Source organism: Crotalus tigris, unplaced genomic scaffold (genome assembly GCF_016545835.1).
Source record: "Crotalus tigris isolate CLP2741 ecotype Arizona unplaced genomic scaffold, ASM1654583v1 scf7180000020347.5012614909:4044961, whole genome shotgun sequence".
Classification (NCBI taxonomy): domain Eukaryota; kingdom Metazoa; phylum Chordata; class Lepidosauria; order Squamata; family Viperidae; genus Crotalus; species Crotalus tigris.
Window position 1 is genome coordinate 2542164 of NW_024097978.1, and position 20599 is coordinate 2562762.

At 40.9% G+C, this 20599-nt stretch overlaps 1 protein-coding gene across 5 annotated transcripts in view; it reads left to right on the top strand.

Annotated features, from left to right (window-relative positions):
• Nucleotides 1–5681, top strand: part of SLC22A15 (solute carrier family 22 member 15) — a 48806-nt gene extending 43125 nt beyond the window's left edge. For all 5 annotated transcript variants that reach the window (XR_005559555.1, XM_039366520.1, XM_039366523.1 and 2 more), the window contains 2 exons: nt 2101–2289; nt 4814–5681. Coding sequence is in view for 4 of the 5 variants with exons in the window: in XM_039366520.1 (XP_039222454.1) it covers nt 2101–2289; nt 4814–4894 (270 nt within the window). In the remaining variant the exon portion in view is untranslated. The remainder of the gene's footprint in view (nt 1–2100; nt 2290–4813) is intronic.
• Nucleotides 5682–20599: the final 14918 nt, after the last annotated feature.

Below are 20599 nucleotides of genomic sequence, written 5' to 3' on the forward strand. Positions count from 1 at the left end.
AATTAATATAGTCACTGTCTTGAGGATGGGTGCGATGTGTCCACTTACCAGGGGTTCGCCTTCCGAGCTGTCATCTGAGGCATCCACCGGCCCTGCGGTATAGGCTGGAGTTTTTTCCCTCTGATGAGCAGAGGTGGGGGGGGGGGTTCCACAATTTCTATCATGGCATTTTCTTTTGGCTTAGCTGAAGACTTTCCGGATTTGCTGATCAGGGATCTGTCTGGGTTGTGCTGGGGGGCTTTGGAGCAGCATTCTACAGCTCGATGCCCTTCTGTTCTGCACTGGAAACACCCCATTTGCTTCTTGGCTGTAGCCAATGGTTTCACTGGTTCGTGTGTCAACTCAGGCTCCATTGTTTTCCTCGGCAGTGTCTCTTTAATATGTCGATCTCTGCTTCCTCTGTCAAGACGTACCATTCCTCAAGTTGGTGTGGGTCCCCTCGGGGCAGGCAAGCGTCATATAGGTCATAATTTAGTCCGTCTTTGAAATGGCTGTCTTCTGGCCAGTTCAATTTGCTGGCAATGGCCCGGAATTCTTGCGTATATTCAGCCACCGGGCGTTTGCCTTGCCTCATCATTTTTATCCTTTCGCGGGCTTGGCGATCAGCCAGAGGGTCTTCAAATCGCCTTCTCAGAGAGGACATGAAACAGTTGAAGTCGTTGAGCTCTGGGGCATTGGAGTCGTGCAAGTTCACCACCCAATCTGCAGCCGGTCCATCCAGGGCAGATTGCATGATCCGGATGCGGGCTTTGTCGCTGGGGATGTTCCGCCTGTATTCCTCCATGTAGCTGAGGACTTGGGTTAGGAAAAACCCCAAGCGTGTTGGCTCCCCTTTGAATTTCACCTCCAATGGCGGACATCTTGGAATGGATCGGTGCCTCCGTTGTTAGTAGTAGTGTCTTCCGTCCAGATCACCATCTGTGGTTTGGTAGGGGGTGGGGACTACTGGATCAGCAGATGTCCCCGGGGTTGCAGGTTCCACTTCCCCCTCGGTGTCTCTCCCTTTGCGGCTCCAGGAGCTGGGGCGGCCATAGGGCTCAGGATTCTCCTCTCCTAGGGAGCTGAGAGTTCTCTTCATCAGGTCAATAGCTTTCTCTAGGATCCAGTCCTAGTATGGTGCCCAGCTTTCTCCATTGAAGGCTTCACTTGCGTGCAGGGATTTCTCCATTTCCTGCTTCCATTCTGGTTGCTTGGGCCCCCATCTCAGAGTTACCTTTCTTGATTTCTTTTCCCACTCGCCTTTTTTTCCAACGCCCATTGACCAACGAGGCTTGTGGTCTCGTGCCTCCACCACTTCTTCCCCTGAGGAATCTGACCTCTCGGATCCCGACATTCCAGTCGGGGCATCGGCTCTCTTTCCGGGGAGTTTTCCCCCTTTCTTTCTCCATTGTCTGACATGGTAATTTTTTTTGCAAAATTTTTTTTTGCAAATCCTGTCTAATGTAAGGACCCACCCCACTTTGCATCTTAAGAAGACAGAACTCTTGGAATAGTTCTTCCAACAGGCATCCTTTATTAAGAGAAAATGGTTGCAGGCGTTCTAGATAGGACTTGGGGTTCAAGCTCTCCCATTCAAGATTTTAAGGGTTCCCCAGTAGCCCCACCCAACCACCCCCTTCTTCCAGCGACAGTCTCAGGCATTACACTCCCACCCCCTTTTCCTTACTGCTGGCTGGAGGGAGACTTCAGAAAGAAGTACATGAAAGGTAATAGCCCCATTGTTATGGTTAGTCCTTTTGGTGATATCCACATCCAGTCCCTTTGAAGTGTACTGAAGGAAGTGAGTGCCATAAAGCCCCTTTGTTCTCCCCCTTCCCTTCATTGTATGACAGAATCCAGAGAAGGCAGAAATGGGGTTTTCTATAGTTGATAACTAGAGATGAAATATAATTGGATTCTGACACTTAATTTTCTTTTAGTTCCTTACATACTAAAATTATTGAATATAATATATATTGAATAAACATACATATTGAAAATACATACTTTGGGATCAGTTAAGGGGTACTGAATTTACGCAATTTGCAGCATTTTAAAATTATTTAATTATGCCAAAGTATAATTGCCACCCCAAATAATCCTTTTTTTTTTTTTAAACAGAAAGTTATATATTGGTGTCTGCCATACATTGTGTTTGGAGTGGCAAGTGTATTATCTGGTCTTCTGAGTCTCTTACTGCCAGAAACCCTAAACAGCCCACTGTTGGAGACATTATCTGATATACCGGTTTGCTCATATCGAAGGCTTGAGGGTGAAGCCATGTCACTGAAGATCTTAGAAGATTCACAGGTATTTTATTCACAATTATCAAGTTGGTTAGGAAAACTTTTCTAAATTAATGTCATGTTAGCTTGTCATGATGGGTTTCAAGAAATAAAAACAAGGAGTTATAGACTTCTCTACTTCTAAAAAATGTTCATTGACATATGATAGGGCAAGACTGAAGGAAAAGGAGAAGAGGGGAGGAAGGTGGATAAGGTAGGTGAACCAGATCACCAAATTCACTAAAATGGCCTGGAAAGAGCTTTGGATAAGTAAGGTTTGGGCCTTAACTTGATTATCCCTAGGAACCAAATTGGTAAATCAATCTAATCTGTTTTCAACCCTTTCTTCTTTAGGAAAATCTTAATTAGAAAGTAACAATTTAATGAACCAGTTGGGGGAATAGTATCTGCTATTCCCAAGTACCTATTAAATTTCAGATAATGCCATTCAAGGCAGTAGTAATTATTAATATAATTATACATATAAAATATATAACACAAATGATTAACATAGAATTTAATTGCAAATTTTAACTGCCTCCACCAAACTATTTTTACATGGAACTGACTTGTGTGTTATTTCAGTTTAGTCTCTTGCATTTAAAATCTGTTAAATGTTGATTCATTAAATTGAGGTTTTATTGTATGTATTTACATTTCCACAGGCAAATATAGGAAAACTTTCTTAATATTCAGAAAAGCTTCCCATTCATCAGAAAGATGAGTCTCTTTGATTACATTTCAAGAGTTGGACATAATCATTTTCTAAATCTATTTATAATTGTGTCAACTGATGGCATTTTCCAATCACTGTTTTACATAATTGCTTTTTTTCCTCTTAGAAATGTTGTGAACATTCTTCTTTAACTCCCCCACCCCACCCCCCAAACTAAATTCACATAAAGAAATACATAAGAAGATCCCCAACAGTGTTATTATTTAAATCATTTTACGATACATAGTTCTTTGGTCAAAGAAATAATATCTTAGTTAGTAGTTACTACCCTTACCCTATCTTCTGACTGACCATTGAAAATACATGAAACAGAATAACAAAAATAGAACTATTGTCTTGTACAGTGTTGAAAACTGAATGATTCAAGTTCTATTACTTAGCATGGAAATTTCTAGTTGATTTTCAATCAATCCCCAAATTCATTCATTGTGCTAAACCATGTTTTGAGTGGCTTCTGAATAAGCCATAGTTGGTAGGTTTCATATAGCATACTAATCGGGTTGAAGTTGAAATATTGTTGAATTACATCTCCCAATATCCAGTATTTTTGGTTATGTTAGCTAGGGAATTATTGTTCTTCTATATCTCAAAGCCATAGTTTCCATCTTCTGGCATAAAGTATAAAATGTGATTTATACTCTATAGAGGTTGCTTCATACGGTATTTTAAATCACAGTCAAACAGGCATAATTAGTGTCTATGATGAGAATTGTGAAGATGGAAGAAGAGGCATCACAACAGAATCTGTTCTATTAGCCTTGGTCTTGCAATTCCTGCTGGCTGCCCACTCATTTTCATGCTGGAAATGGGGAAGCTGGCAGGCATTTGAGGGGGAGGGGAGGGAAGGAGGGAGGGAGGAAGGAAGGAAGGAAGGAAGGAAGGAAGGAAGGAAGGAAGGAAGGAAGGAAGGAAGGAAGGAAGGAAGGAAGATTTCTGATGCTCCCTGCCAGCTTCCCACAAGGAAACTGAATGGGGAAGTCTGCAGGAAGTTGAAAGTCATGCCTCTCCCATTACTTTTTTGCCTGCTCACAGTGATTTTGTTTTTCTGTCTAGGTAAGGAAATACGGTATCTCTGAAACTATGACTCACTGGGGCACAAATTGTATTTTGTTGTTCATTCGCTAAGTCACGTCTGACTCTTCACAACCCAATTGACCACAGCATGCCAGACCCCCCCCCCATCCTCCACTGTGTCCCTGAGTCTGCCCAAACTCATGCCCACTGGGTCAATGAGACTATCTACTCATCTCATTCTCTGCCGTACTCTTCTCCTTTTGCCTTCAATCTTTCCTAACATCAGGGTCTTTTCCTGTGACTCCTCTCTTCTCAATTGGTGGCCAAAGCATTTGAGCTTCCGCTTCAATATCTGTCTTTCCAAGGAACAATCAAGATTGTTTTCCTTTAGGATTGGCTGATTTGATCTTCTTGCAGTCCAAGGGACTCTCAACAGTCTTCTCCAACACAATTTCGAAGCATTAATTCTTCGGCTCTCGGCTTTCTTTATGAATAATAAAATTAAAAAATACACATTTATTGGAATACACGTATAATTTCCACTAGTAGTTACTGTATTTTCATATATGCTATTTCAATACTTTTTAAATCCTTAAAATCTTTGTAAATTATTCTTAATATGTCCATTGCATTTGGAATGCTAAAAACAATAAGAGAAGGTAAACCTGCTAAAGACTTCTGTCTTCCATCCATACATTGGTAAAATGTTATTGCAGTCTCAAGATTGATCCTATTAAATATTTTACCCAAAGCATGCTGAAGAAATATTCCTGTGATCAAACTCTTACTTTTGTTTTAGTCTGATCAAGATTCATCCAGGACTGAAAGTGACAATGAAGAATTCTATGATGCCAGTGAAGAGACTCAGATGATCAAGTGAGGGATCCCTGTCTAATATTATGCTCTCTTTATGGAGAAAAAGCTGGGTAAATCTTACTTAAATGGCAGATGCAATTGTGACAGTAGCAATGTGATACTGTGCTTTTTTAAAAAATATATAATTCAGTTATCATATTGTGATAGAAGACTACGGCCACCAGGAGGCTCCCTTGACACATGGAGCTGACTGATTTAGGACAGTAAGAAATATGCAAGTGAACTCTTAGTTTTGAATGACAATCCATCTGTTATGTAGCCAAATCTTCAGTATATATTTGAATTTTCTTTGCACTTTGTTTTTGTTAAGTGAATTTCATGTTTGTTGCCCTTTGGTTTTATTTTACTGTACTGAAAATTTGACCATGGAAAGCTATTATTAGCTATTGAATAGAAAAAAATGGTTTCAGATATTCAAGATGTTACAGTGAAATCTAATGCTGTATATAATATAGAATTGGTAATAAATGTTCAGGTTTTATAGTGTGTGGTAATGTTGCAAAGAAGAGAAGTTTGTAAATTGAAATGATTGATGTTAAAAGGGAACCAAACATGATCTATGACATTTTTCAGATATACTTTTAATTATTGCCAAAGATCCTCCTTGATTTTTTTCAACCTATTGTATTTCCACATCTGGCACTTTTGTATTTGTGTAATATCAGAGGACTATAGAAATCTTTATGAGAATATAGTGGAATATATCCTTGAAATCAATGATTTATGTAGAAACTTTACCTCAGTTTACATACTTTATGAAATATACTTGATGGTACCATTAACTTCGTAAATGGGCTGAGTAATATAGTGTATTCCTTTGGAGAGGCTGAATAAGGATGAAGGTGAAATAAGAACCACACTTGAGTAGGGCCTATGACAGTAACAGCGAACCTTTTAGGGACCGAGTGCCCAAACTGCAACCCAAAACCCACTTATGTATCGTCGGGTGCCAAGTGGGCATAGCTCATTGGGTGGGTGTGGCCAATTGGGTGGGCGGGGCTGCGGTGGTAATGGTAGACTGGGTGGGACTAAAAAGTTAATCAATCAATTCCAACTTTGCGAGAGAAATTGAAATTGATTGATTGATTGAACCTTTTTTTTTTTGCACACAGCGACAGAGGCCTAAAGTGAAAAGGTTTTATAAAACCCAGCTGAAGGCCTAGGACTGGGGCAATGGCGCACATGCCCACAGAGAGGGTTCTGCGTGCCATCTGTAGCACACGTGCCATAGGTTCACCACCATGGGCCTATGAGGAACAAATGACAAAATGTGTGGTATGATATTACAACACAAACTCTCTTTGCAAGTAAATAATGGGTGAAGTTTGCATCATGACATCAAGGCACACATATCACTATTTTGACAAATTCTTGGCTTGCTGTGGATATGTCTGGTAGAGCCAGCCTCATCAGTACAGAACACTATGTGAATTCAGGTTCAGAGGAATAAAACTATAACTTCCGCTATCTCACTTTTACTGAACTTTCCTCCCCTTAAATCCTGTTTTTAGCTACCCCATCTATTCAGAGCTGTCTTTCTACACAAATGGACATACCACTTGAAACTCTGTGCAGTTACTTCTGTTTTTACCCCTTGTTCTGATTGGCCAAAGCTTTAATTAAAAGCATTCATTTAACCCAATTCACATCTGCATTCATTTTGCAGATTTGATATATTTTCTGCTGCTTCTAGGGTTGTTAAAACAATTTGCAAAGTTGCCCAATGAGAGGCTGAATGGTGTAATGGTGTAATAACAGAGTGCTGTTATATTAACTGGCCCACTTCATAGGTCATTTTCTTAAACTTTCTCCCCCTTAGACCTGCTCTGAGATGGAAATATTAACATTGTTTGGACTTCATTCATTTCGTCACCTCCCAGTTTTCTGAGCACCTAGTTATAAGCTTAATTTTATACTCTGATATGCTAATGCATTATTACATTTCTGTGCTGGTTCTGGAAACACCACTGGGTGTCCAGTGCAAGCAAGGCAAATCAGTCAGGAATTGACTCTTGAGTCAAATCTCCTTTTAAAATTCTGTATGAACAAAGTTTAAGTTTCATCAGTAAGTGAAATGGTGACAAGTTGATACAAAGAGGTAACAGCCTAAATGGCTGTATTTATGAATAGAAAATGAGAAGTCTATATATAATACCAGCTTCCTTCTCTGTGACCACTTACTCTATAATCTCTCTTTGTCATCAAGGTATAATATTGGCCCAATCAAGTCCTGCCATTACTGAGGGCTCCTCCCTAAGTTTGCTATACCAACTAATCAGCTCTACCAACTCTCTTAGGGCTCCAGAAATCCAGTGATCAAAGGCAGAATATTGTATCATTATTTTTATCAGTTGTCATCCATTCGTTCAATGTAATTTAGTCTCTTTGCTGGACTATTTGGCAAAGATAATCCTGCCCTATGTTGTCGTCATCCCACTATTTTTGCTTTAAAAAGGATACAGAAAGGAATACTTCAGAAATGTAGTATGGAAACCACTGAATTCAATTGAAATTGCAGGCTTAGAATTTTCCAAGAGTCTATTCTCCTTGTTGCTAAAAAGGTATGGGAAACTGCTAAAATTGAAGCAGCTGCAGGCATTTTGATGTTTCCCCCTTATATGCTAAGAGTGAACATTTTTTTAAATCAAACCTAAAGTTGTTGTAATTGAATTGGGCTGATTTGCTCAAATCTAAATGTTATTAGATTTCTGGTTACAGAAATCTGGCCTTAAAAGTATAGGATTCCATGTTCAAAAATATTTAATCACTAGTGATGGGCAAGTTACTGCTGATTTGTATTTGTTTTGCTTAAAAATAAATAAATCCAATGTATCCCATGTTGTATAAAAAAACAAAGAGAGGATGCTCCTAATTTCCAAGCCAATCTGAGTTTGAACCCTCACCCTTATTCAAATTGATTTGTAATCATATAATTTTTAAAAGTTTTAAATTATTTTAAAAAATGAAGTTTTATGGATGGTTTACAATAAGACATGCTTAAAAATATGCCTGGAAACATACACAACAAAATCAAATAAAATACAAAATTGTGCTACTGTGAGCACCAGTTGGGACGAGCATTGCATAAATGGGATGCCCACAGAGAAAAAACACTCTGTCTTGTAGTGGCCTCCTTTGGTGGAAAGCGTCATTAGAAGATCTTAAGGTGCAGGTAAGTACATATGGGGAAAAGTACTCCTTTCAGGTTATAATCTGAGAGGTATCATGTACAGCATTTGGGAGAAAGATGGCATATCAAGCTAATAGACTTGAACCAAAGTACAGATACTATGCCCTCTGCTATGCCTGTTATGCCCAGACAGTTTCTTATCGCATCAATAGCAGTCAGAATCCTGCTAATAGTGTATAATAATTTTGGTCTTGCAAAGATGTAGTGTCTCCTATGTTCCTGTCATCACGATGCAACATTTTGCAAATCACCCTCTTTCTCAACTGATAAAGGGGCCAATCAATTGCCTTCCTTTTCTGTATAATGTGCATGTTTGTATGCTTCTTTAGGGCAGCAATTGGCAATTAACAAGAGACAATTCAGTTTTATATTTACTGTTGAGAAAGAAAAGTGACAGACAAGGCTGAAATGTCGTGGCATTTACTGTCAATATAACAAGAGACAGAAATGAGAGACAAGAAACAAAGGCCATGGACTAATTTGAAAGTAGGTAAAAATAGGCACACAGGTACAGAGGCAAAGGGCTGAATAGAAACAGAATATTTTACAATGATATGGGGAAGATTGGATGGAACAAGGGAATGCCTGGCAATCAGAAACAGTATCTAAGAAAATTATCTCTTTTTGTATAGATTTTATTAGTTTTTATAGGGTTAGGGGTAAGGTAGGATCGGGATTAAGTAATAGTAATAGTAGTAAAGTTGGAAGGGATCTTGGAGGTCATCTAGTCCAACCCCCTGCTCAAGCAGGAAACCCTACACCATTTCGGACAAATGGCTGTCCAGTCTCTTCTTAAAAACTTCCAGTGTTGGAGCATTTACTGCTTCTGGAGGCAGGCTGTTCCACTGATTAATTGTTTTCACTGTCAGGAAGTTTCTCCTTAGTTCTAGGTTGCTTCTCTCCTTGATTAGTTTCCACCCATTGCTTCTTGTCCTGCCTTCAGGTGCTTTGGAAAATAGCTTAATTCCTCTTCTTTATGGCAGCCCCTGAGATATTGGAATACTGCTATCATGTCCCCCCTTGTCCTTCTCTTCGTTAAACTAGACATACCCACTTCTCGCAACCGTTCCTTATATGTTTTAGCCTCCAGTCCCCTAATCATCTTTGTTGCTCTTCTCTGTACTCTTTCTAGAGTCTCAACATCTTTTTTACATCGTGGTGACCAAAACTGGATGCAGTATTCCAAGTGTGGCCTTACCAAGGCATTGAAGAGTGGTATTAATACTTCACGTGATCTTGATTCTATCCCTCTGTTAATGCAGCCTAGCACTGTGTTGGCCTTTTGGCAGCTGCAGCACACTGCTGGCTCATATTTAGGTGATTGTCTACTAGGACTCCAAGGTCCCTCTCACAGTTACTACTATTGAGCATGGTGCCACCTATGCTGTACTTGTGCATTTGGTTTTTCTTTCCTAAATGTAGAACCTTGCTTTTTTTCACCATTGAATTTCATTTTGTTAGTTAGTGCCCAGTGTTCAAGTCTGTCCAGATCCTTCTGTATCTTAAGCCTGTCTTCTGGAGTGTTGGCTATTCCTGCCAGCTTGATGTTGTCTGCAAATTTGATGAGTTCCTCATCTATCCCTTCATTCAAATCGTTGATGAAGTTGTTGAAGAGTACTGGGCCTAGAACAGAGCCCTGGGGCACCCCACTACACACTTCCCTCCATATAGATGCAGTTCCATTGAGGACCACTCGCTGAGTACGGCCGGTCAGCCAGCTACGGATCCATCTGATGGTGATTCTGTCTACGCCACATTTTTCTATCTTATCAAGTAGTAGGTTGTGATCTACTTTATCAAATGCCTTACTGAAGTCCAAGTAAATTATGTCCACAGCATTCCTCTGATCCACTAATTTTGTCACTTGGTCAAAGAATGCAATAAGATTTGTCTGGCATGATCTATTTTTGACAAACCCATGTTGGCTTTTAGTAATGACTTTGTTGGCCTCTAGGTGTTCGTTGATTCGTTGTTTGATTATCTTTTCCAGGATCTTCCCAGGTATTGAGGTCAGGCTGATAGGTCTGTAATTTCCTTGATCCATTTTTTTTCCTTTTTTGAGGATGGGAACTACATCAGCTCTTTTCCAGTCCTCTGGTAGTTCCCCTGTGTTCCGGGGTTGGGGTTGGGGTTTTTCCAAATAACATTTTCAATATTTAGCAAACAGCATGATGTCTGGGTACATGTATTTAACTAACAATAATTGATATACCATAAATGCCGGGGTATAAGGCTGAAATCGGCGCCAAAGACGGGGGTCGTCTTATACGCCGAGTCGTCTTATACGCCGGAAATACTGGTAGTTTCCGGTGTATAAGACGACGTTCTAGGAATGCGGCTTGGCGATAAAGACGGGGGTTGTCTTATACGCCGGGTCGCCTTGTACGCCGGCATATACGGTAGTTAATTATAAACAATATGTTAATTCATCACTCAATAGCCTTCTTATTAATATAAATTCAAAATTACATAATTTCTCTCTGACTCATTTTTTCTAGCCATTGATAAAAAATTTCCCATGTTTTACTTTTTGGATGGCATGCCTATTTAATTTTTAATAAAAAAGTTGACAGGGTTTTTAAATCTCATAAGGATTGCTTTATTTCGGGTTTGGAGGAAATATTATAGAAGTGATTTTAAAATCCCATTATGGGCTATACCTTGGCATGCGATAGAGGGGATAAGGAGAGGAGTCAAGATGGATGGTGTTTCTTACGCACAACTACTTAGATGGGATGGTAAAAATTGGCAGTTAAAATCTTTGGAAGATCTAGCACAAGAAAATATTATATATTCATGGTTTCAGTATAGACAAATAGTGGATAGATGGAAGTTAGATCATAATGTGGGTTTACTTAGAGAAGATTAAAAATTTTCTTAAACAAGTAAAAGACCAAAGACGAACTCATATCAAGAGAATTTATGGGGTGCTAGTAGAATTGGATTCAGAGGCAGAATTAATTAAAGAATGTATGATTAAATGGGCACAAAATTTTGGTGAACCAGTTCTACTAGATACCTGGGAAATTATTTGGGTGAGGAATGTCAAATTTACACAAGCCCAGAACTTAAGGGAGAATTTTTATAAAATGTTTTATAGATGGCACCTTGATCCACAAAAAATGTCTCGTATGTATCCTGACTTACAGCCCAAATGTTGGAGATGTGGTTGCTTGGATGCTACTTACTATCATATTTGGTGGTCGTGTAAAAATATAAAAGCCTTTTGGATTAAGATATGGTGGAATATTCAAAGAATTTTTAGAAGGAGGGTAAAATTTACCCCACAATTGTTTTTGTTAGGTATTGTTACTGATTGTGATACTAAAGAGACCACATTGATGTTAAATTTAATTACAGCCGCAAGGTTGTTAGTAGGGCAATATTGGAAGAAGGAATCTTTGCCTACTTTGCAAGAGTGGTTTTTTAAAGTTTCTTATTTGGCGGAAATGGCAAAGATTTCGGCTTTCTTGAAGGATCAATCGCTGGAGAAGTATTTTGCGGTATGGAAAAATGGATAGATTTTATACAACATAAGTTGGATATTAAAAAATATTATTTGGTTTTTCAATAACTTATATTTAAAATTTAAAACATCTTATAGATTTTATTTCCTTTTTTATTTTTATCTTTTATTTTTATTATACTTTCTATTATCTTTTTCCTTTTTCTTTTTCTTTATTCTTTTTTCTTTCAAGTATTACTCTCTTGGTATTTATGTTTTTTTATATATATATTATGGTTAATTATCTTATAGTTTGTTTAATTAATGTATTTAGTATTTAGATTTATTCCTGGTTTATATTTTTCTTTAAGATTTTTTGAAGAAATTTCAATTAAGCCTATGTTCAGCTCTGGGAAGGTCGAGGGAGGGAATGGGAGGGTTGGGGAGGTTTGGGGATGGGTTGTTTTGTTTTTGTAAAATTTTTAAAATTTAATAAAAAAAAAATTCCCATGTTCTAAAGTACACTGAGTCTTCTTTCTCCTTTGTCTTCAAAGTCAATCTATCCATTTCTGCACACTCTAGAATTTTCTTAATTAATACTTCATCAGTTCATTTTTCCAGTGTTGGACAAATACTATTCTTGCTGCCGTTAATATGTGTAGTGTTAGATATCTACAATATTTCTCATAATTAGCTCCTACTATTCCTAACAGATAATTCTGGTTTAGAGTCTATTTGTTTTTTAGTCATTTTCTCCAAGCATAAATGTATTTTAACCCAAAATCTTTTTGCTTTCGGGCATGTCCACCAGAGATGATAATAAGTACCTGGTCTCTGTTTACATTTCCAACAGTTGTTTGAAGTATTTTTAAACATTTTTGCTAATCTCACTGGTGTCATGTGCCATCTGTAAAACATTTTATATAAGTTTTCTTTATATGGCACTGCTTTAGTTAATTTAATATTTCTTTCCCATAACTTTTGCCAATCTTCTAATTCTATATCATATCCAAAATTCTTTGCCCATTTTATCATTGTTTCTTTTACTTGTTCTTCCGCCATCTTTAAGTTTAACAGAAATCTGTAGAGTTTCTTAATCAACTTTTCATCTATTTTAACAGTATCTGATCAAAGTCTTCTGTTCTTTATAAAATCGCAGATATGGCCACCATGCTAAATCAGTACCTTGTTCTTGTAACTCTTGTCTGTCTTTCAATTTTCCTTCATTGTCCAAAATATCTTTATAAGTCACAACTTTATCGTAGTTAATTAAATTTAGGTAAGCAAAAGCTTCCACTGTTGAAAGCCATTCGGGTATCGATGTAATTTTTTCTTTTGTTCTTTCCCATTCTGAAAGAAGTGCATTTCTTATAAGATGGTTTTCAAAGTATCTATGTATTTTATTCTTTCCATACCACAGAAAGGCATGCCAACCGATTTGCAGGTCATGCCCCTCTAGGTACAGTAGTCTTTTATCTCTAGGCATTATCCATTCTTTAAGCCATGTTAAAATAGTTGTGTCAATGCTGCTAACATCGGATGTTCTTGCTTTGACAACAGATGGAAATGCAGCCATTTTACTCTTTTGCTTTTAGAGTTAGTTGATGCTGGGAGGGGGAAGGTGGACGAGAGTCCAGTTAGTCATAACAATAATAACTCAGCCGTGAGTCATAAAAGAGCCGAGGTTGCCTACCCCTGGCATATAGCTTATGCATAACATATTATTCAATTTATATAAGGTTTATTTTTTATAAAAACTGTCTAGAGTTAGTATTTTAAAGTATAACTATGAACCAAAAACATAAATCCTTTATAATTGCAATTATCCAGTTTGGGTAACAGTTCACCTTATAGATAAACTACACTCTTCGTTAGCAGGATGTTACAAATCATGCCACAGAAAAGGGAGGGGAGATAAGACAGGAACAAAAGGGGCTTTTGATCTAATAATTGGAGGTTTGGTAATTGTAATGGTTGCTAGGTGGTCGAAAAGCATGTGTCCAATTCAAATCTTTCAACTGGGTTTCAATTGGAAGGATATGGCATATGCGCAGGATAGGGTATAAAAGTCAATGCTGAAATTCATTCAGTGTGGCCCTTTATTTGCATATAGAACAGTACACCAGCTTCTGCAAAAGCTTTAATAAAACTTATTTTGTTTTCTAACACCCTTGGAGTCGAAATTTTTATTCCTCACAATTTTGTGGCCCATATAGGGAAAGCTGTAAATCTCAGGAATTCCTTGGCTGGCTCTGGTCAGAATTCAGGAGGCATGCCCTGCTGATTTCAGCAGCCTGGAGATCTGAGCCACATGGGAGCACCTGAGGTCTACCCAAATTAACCCGTTGGAGCAAAACAACTTTAAAGGAACTGCCAACTGGATTAAGCGAGGAGATATTTTGACTGGAAGAACTCTGTGCACAGGCCCAGGTAAGCAACCGTACTGTGTGGGCAGAACTTACCTGGGCGGTCAAGGACCCTGAGTGTGGGTAATTCGTACTGTGTGGGTGGACCCACCTGGGCATGTAGGAGTGATATGTTTGTGAGACCTGGGAAGGCAGGAGCATAGAATATAAAAGTATTGGGCTCAATCTGGGATCCTGTACATACGAAGAAAGAAATAGATTGACTATGTGTGTCGGGGGTCTCATAGGCAGGGAAAAATCAGTCATGGTCAATAAGACCAGTAAGGGGATAAGGCATCCCCTGAAAAGTCCCTTAGGGCAAAGGTTGGCAAGATAAACTATATACTCAAGGTAAAAATATGATAAAGTATTGTTTTAAATGCTAGCAGGATGGGATGGAATCATCTGGAAAATACACCTTGAATAAGAGTAAAGGTACCATGACTCAATATTGTTATTTTGAGTGGCCAAGAAATCCTATTAAAAGCACTAGTCAAAAAAATTGGCTATGTCAAGCACTAAACATATATGTCAGTGATGACGAACCTTTTAGAGACCGAGTGCCCAAACTGCAACCCAAATCCCACTTATTTATCATCAGGTGCCGGACAGGATGGCCCACTTTTCAACCGGTGGTACGCATACGATGGGTTGAACAGCACTGTAAAAAAATGTTTTAAAAAAGTGGAAAAGTGGATGAGGTGAAGCGGCAGCAGCGCTGCACAGGCTTGTGGGAAAGTCAGCTGGAACTGCATGTTCCCTGGATCCTGCTGAGAGCCCAGGATCAGCACGAGCAGCTCCAGCTGATTGAGGGGAGCAGGCAGCCTCGTGCAGTCTTCACGCAGAGATTCAACTAGAGCTGCGATAGGCATTGCCTGGGTCCTGCTGAAGGGGAGAGAAGAGACTATATTGAAGGGGATGGGGGAAGAGATGATATTGAAGGGGGTGGGGGAAGTGTGCGTGTGTGAACAGAGTGAGAGATAGCCTTTTTGTAAGTTTGCTTACTCTGCAACGTTTTCCTTTCCCCAACTTCTGCTTCCCTGCTGGCTCAATCTCTCTTTCTCTCTGCCGATCCGGGCGGCAGAAGCATTTTCAAAGCCTCTGGAGTTAGCATCCATGGCTGCAGGGCAATTTTACAGTGCTCCAGCGGCCCGATCCGGGTGCTGGAGGCCTGTAAAATGCTTCTGCTGCCTGGATCTAGGGCTGCAGAGTGATTTTGCTCCCCCCCCCCATGGCCGATCCGGGCGGCAGAAGCATTTTTGAAGCCTCTGGAGCTCGCATCCATGGCCCCGGGGCAATTTTACAGTGCACCAGCAGCCCAATCCAGGCGCCAGAGGCCTGGAAAATGTGGCGGGTGGGGGGGAATGGTGGCAGCGCGATCTGCACAGCAGGTGGGAAGAATGGCAGCAGTGGCAGTGCAATTCGCACAGTGGGTGGGGGCGGCAGCATACGATCCATGTGGCGGGGAAAACAGCAGTGGCAGCATGATCTATGTGGCTATTGGGGAAAGGTGGCAGTGGCAGGGCGATCCGCACAGCGGGTGGGGGATTTCATGCCCTCCCCATGGCCAGTCCAGGCAGCAGAGGCCTTTCCCAGGCCTCTGGAGCCCGGATCGGGCCACTGGGGCGCCGCAAAAATTGCTCCAGAGGCTTACCTGGACTTGTGCTGGCAGCTGCCTCCACCATCCAGCCCGGATCTGCCCAGCTCTTGCAGTTGCTCCCTGGCTCTCAGTGCAGAGAGAAAAAGAGCTGAGAGCGCAGGCACATATGGAGAGGCGGAAGGGAGCAGTCTGGCCCCGCCTCCCTCCAGGGCGATTGTGCACATGCCCATAGGGATGGCTCTGTGTGCCATCTGTGGCACGCATGCCATAGGTTCGCCACCACAGGTATAGTGGTACCTGACTCAGTAGTAGTAACTGTGAGAGGGAGTCTTAGTAGACAATCACTTAAATATGAGCCAGCAGTGTGCTGCAATTGCCAAAAAAGCCAATACAGTTCTAGGGTGCATTAACAAAGGGATAGAATCAAGATCACGTGAAGTGTTAATACCACTTTACAATGCCTTGGTAAAACCACACTTGGAATACTGTAATGATGCTAAGAAAAAGACTCAGGCATTTCTTGAGCAGAGGTTTGAAGCTGCAGGACACAGCTTGACAAACTCTGAGTTTATTGCTTCTTATATACTTTTTACATACATAGGCTTTTACATTAAATGCTGACATTTTACATTCATAAGTTTAACCTTTAGATGCTGACATAAAGTTTCTTTATTGGAAAATTCCTTCATATAAGCAACTATTTTCTAGTAACATATTACCTGTTCAGAGACCAGGTAAAGACAAATACAGATAGATCAGAAGGAGAAAGAACTAACAGAGGCAGGAAGAGTTAAGAGGGAACTTAAGCATATTATTTATTTAGGTAGGTAAGGTATTAAGTCAAAAAGGGGTGACCTTCTGGCTGCTTCATTAGGAAAAAGGGTATCAAAAGGTTATGAGGTTTGTGGGGGGGAAAGCATGGCAGTTTGCTGCGCATGCTTTTTTCCCCACAGAATACTGCATCCAGTTTTGATCTCCACGATGTAAAAAATATGTTGAGACTCTAGAAAGAGGGCAGAGAAGAGCAACAAAAATGATTAGGGGACTGAAGGCTAAAACCTATAAAGAACAGTGCTAGAATTAGGTATGTCTAGCTTAATGAAAAAAAGAACTGGGGTTGACATGATAACAGTGTTCCAGTATCTCAGGGGTTTCCACAAATAAGAGTGAATGCTTCAACACTGGAAGTTCTTAAGAAGAGATTGGACAGCCATTTGTCTGAAATGGTACAGGGCAGGGGTCTTCAAACTTGGTCCTTTTATGACTTGTAGACTTCAACTCCCAGAATTCCTCAAAGCAAAGCTGGCTGAGGAATTCTGGGAATTGAAGTCCACAAGTCATAAAAGGGCCAAGTTTGAAGACCCCGGTATAGGGTTTCCTGTCTGAGCAGGGGGTTGGACTAGAAGACCTCCAAGGTCACTTCCAATTCTGTTATTCTGAGGAGGAGATAAGTTCGGTGCTGCACTGTGAATAGTGGAGTTCAGCTCTTTTGGTGGGCAGTGGTAGGCAGGGAGAGAGTTCCTGGCAAGTGAAGGGAAGTCCCTGCATGAGGCCATTAGGGGCTAGATTCAATCTACAGTTATGGGTTATTCAGCCGCACCACTGACAAATAGTATGTTTGTTTTTATCCTACGTTTATCATTTTTATAAATAACTCAAGGTGGCATACATACATAAAACTCCTTACTCCTCACTCCTTCTAGTTTTTCACAACAACAGCTCTGTGAGGTGGGGTGGTCTGAAAGAGTGATTGGCCCAAAGTCACTCAACTGGCTTTCATGCCTAAGGCAGGACTAAAACTCATAGTTGAATGGTCAGGAAGGAGAAGGAGCTAAAATAGTTTTTAAATGTTGAGTTCATTGTATATAAGGCCTACATTTGATTCATAGCTAGATTCCTTAGTTGCAGCCCGTAGTTTTTCTACAATAAGCCTTCTTATTTGAGCTGTTCTGTCCTTGGAAATCTATTTTTGAAGCTTTCTTCCTTACTAGTTAAGGACGGTGCTACTTTGGAGCCATTTGTCCTGAGAAGAATCTGTCCCCTGATACCTGCCTGCTGTAGCTGCCAGCTCTCTTCCCCTCACCTTCATGTTAAAAGGGACAGGCCTTCTCAGTTGCAACTTCTCAACTCAGGAATGATCCCCCACCTATCCTGCATCAAGGTAGGCGGTTCCCTTCTCTGTCCTGATTTCAGAAGGCTGCTAGAAACACGTTTTTCCAAAAAGCCCTTGGGGCAAGCAGTGCCTCTTAACTGATGTTAGCCAAAAAGAATGGCTGGAGATATGATTGCATAATGCTGTAGAGCTGCATAGTTAAGGTGACCAACCGTCCTCCTTTTGGAAGGACAGTCCTCCTTTTTTGAGTTCTGTCCTCCCTTGAAAAGTGTCCTCCTAAATGTCCTCCTTTTCCATATACCGTCCTCCTTTTGGGAGGACAGTCCTCCTTTTGGGAGTTCTGTCCTCTCTCGAAAATGTCCTCCTAAATGTCCTCTTTTTGACGACTAATCTGCAGGGCTTTTGTTTCCTCATAGAACGCTCAGAAGGCGTTCCGGGACCTTTTTTTTTTTTTTTCAACTTTTGCATCTACGCCCCCTATTGGCTTTCGAAAGCCAATAGGAATTGCTGCTGAGCATGCCAAAACACCCGGGCGGCAAACTTTGCATGTGCAAGTTGCAGGAACTTGCACCCCTCACTGCTACCCAACTACACGATCTCCTACTTCTTAGTTCCAAAGATAGCTGGAGGAGACTGGAGCGGTAAGTTTCACTTGATCTTCCCTGTTCGGTTCTACGCAGGGATACACAGGGTAGGCGGTGGTGCTGGGGGGCGGCTGGGGGGGGGTGGCTGCAGGACCAGAGCAGGCACGGCTGGTGCTTTGCAAGCCGCGGGGCCGGCTCTATGCAGATGGGCAGGGGGGGCGGTGGTGCTGGGGGCGACTGGGGGGGGGCGGTGGTGCTGGGGGGGTGGCTGCAGGGCCGGAGCCGGCGCGGCTGGTGCTTTGCAAGCCGCGGGGCCGGCTCTACCGGGATGCGCAGGGTGGATGTGGTGCTGCCCCAGCACCACCATCCACCCTGCACATCCCCATAGAGCCGGCCCTGCGGCTTGCAAAGCACCAGCCACGCCGGCTCCTGCCCTGCAGCCGCCCCCCCCCCAGCAGCTGGGGGCGGCTGCAGGGCCAGAGCCGGCGCAGTTGGTGCTTTGCAAGCCGCGGGGGCGGCTCTACCGGGATGCGCAGGGTGGACGGTGGTGCTGCCCCAGCACCACCATCCACCCTGCGCATCCCCGTAGAGCCGGCCCCGCGGCTTGCAAAGCATCAGCCGCGCCGGCTCCTGCCCTGCAGCCGCCGCCCCCCAGCAGCTGGGGGGCGGCTGCAGGGCCAGAGCCGGCACGGCTGGTGCTTTGCAAGCTGCGGGGCCAGCTCTATGGGGATGGGCAGGGGGGGCGGTAGTGCTGGGGAGCGGCTGCAGGGCCGGAGCTGGCGCGGTTGGTGCTTTGCGAGCCGTAAGGCCGGCTCTCCACGGCAGGGCAGCAGTTGACCTTCCATGGGCTGCGCCAGCTGGTGGTCTACGCAGTGCTGACCTGCGCTGCCACCACCTCATCCTGCGCATCTACATGGCCATCCTGGAGCGCCTGGCTCACAACACCTACCTCCGCCGCCCACCCCCGCGCAGTCCAGCCGTGTAGATTTTTGGACAAGTGAGAAATCAAGATTGAATATTGATACTCTAGCTGCAGCACTTGCCGTAAAATTCAATATGAAGGATATTTCTTGTTCAGATATTTCCAATATATTGTTAGAAGATGATACATTGACAAAAAATATTCATTCAATGGAAAAGTACTCATTTAAATAATTAATAGGCATGTAAGCATAATTACAATATAAAATGTTATTGTTACAAATGTTTTTTATTATGCATTTATCATATTGTAGTGTATTCTGTATTATTGTTGCAATAAATACGTTTCTTTTATTTACGATATTTTTTTCTTAAATTTATTCGTGTCCTCCTTTTTGTTGTAAAAAAGTTGGTCACCTTAGCATAGTTCTACTATTTAATTATTGATCTGACTTAACAATTGGCCGGCACTTCAGTTCAAAGGTAGGTAAATAAAGATCAGTACATATAATTGCCTTTTTATTTTAGATCTTGTCATTTCAATGGGAAACATGTTTGCAAGATTTTGATCTTGCATCTCTTTATTAGAACTATATTCTGCTAAATTTTTTATATGAAAATGGATATTTTAATTTTAATTTTCCCAATTATCATTTATTACATAGAACTAGAGAGCTATTTTTTTATTAAAAAGTTTTATACAAGTTTTATACAATATATATCCCAAAAACCCTCCCCCCTCCCTCACTTCCCAGATCTGATTACAGGGTTACAAATAAACAATCAAATTCTAAATAAAATTACCCAACTATACAAATAACCAAATCCATAACATACTTTAACTCCCTTTCGAAGTAAATACAAACAAATTAGAAACAAAGATAACAGTATAAACCACTATTAATAAAAATCAAAATTTACTCAAAAACTAGATAATACTTTTTAGTCCCATATTTATTCTGAATATAATCTATCCATCTTCTCCAAACCGAAATATATCTTTCTTGTGAATAATCCTTTAAATAAGCAGAAATTTTTGCCATTTCTGCTAAATTTGATACCTAAAGCATCCATTCTTCTATAGTAGGCAAAGAATCTTTCTTTCAATATTGCCCAACCAATAACCTTGCAGCTGTTATAAGATTCAACATCAAATTAGTTTCTTTAGCATCATAATCTACAATAACACCTAACAAAAATAATTGTGGTGTAAACTTTATCCTTCTTTTAAAAATATTTTGAATGTTCCACCAAATCTTAATTCAAAAAGCTTTCATATTTCTACAAGTCCACCAAATATGAAAATAGGTTGCATCCAAACAACCACATCTCCAGCACTTAGGCTGTAAATTAGGATACATACAGGACAGCTTTTGGGGGTCCAAATGCCACCTATAAAACATTTTATAAACATTTTCTCTTAAGTTTTGAGCCTGAGTAAATTTTACATT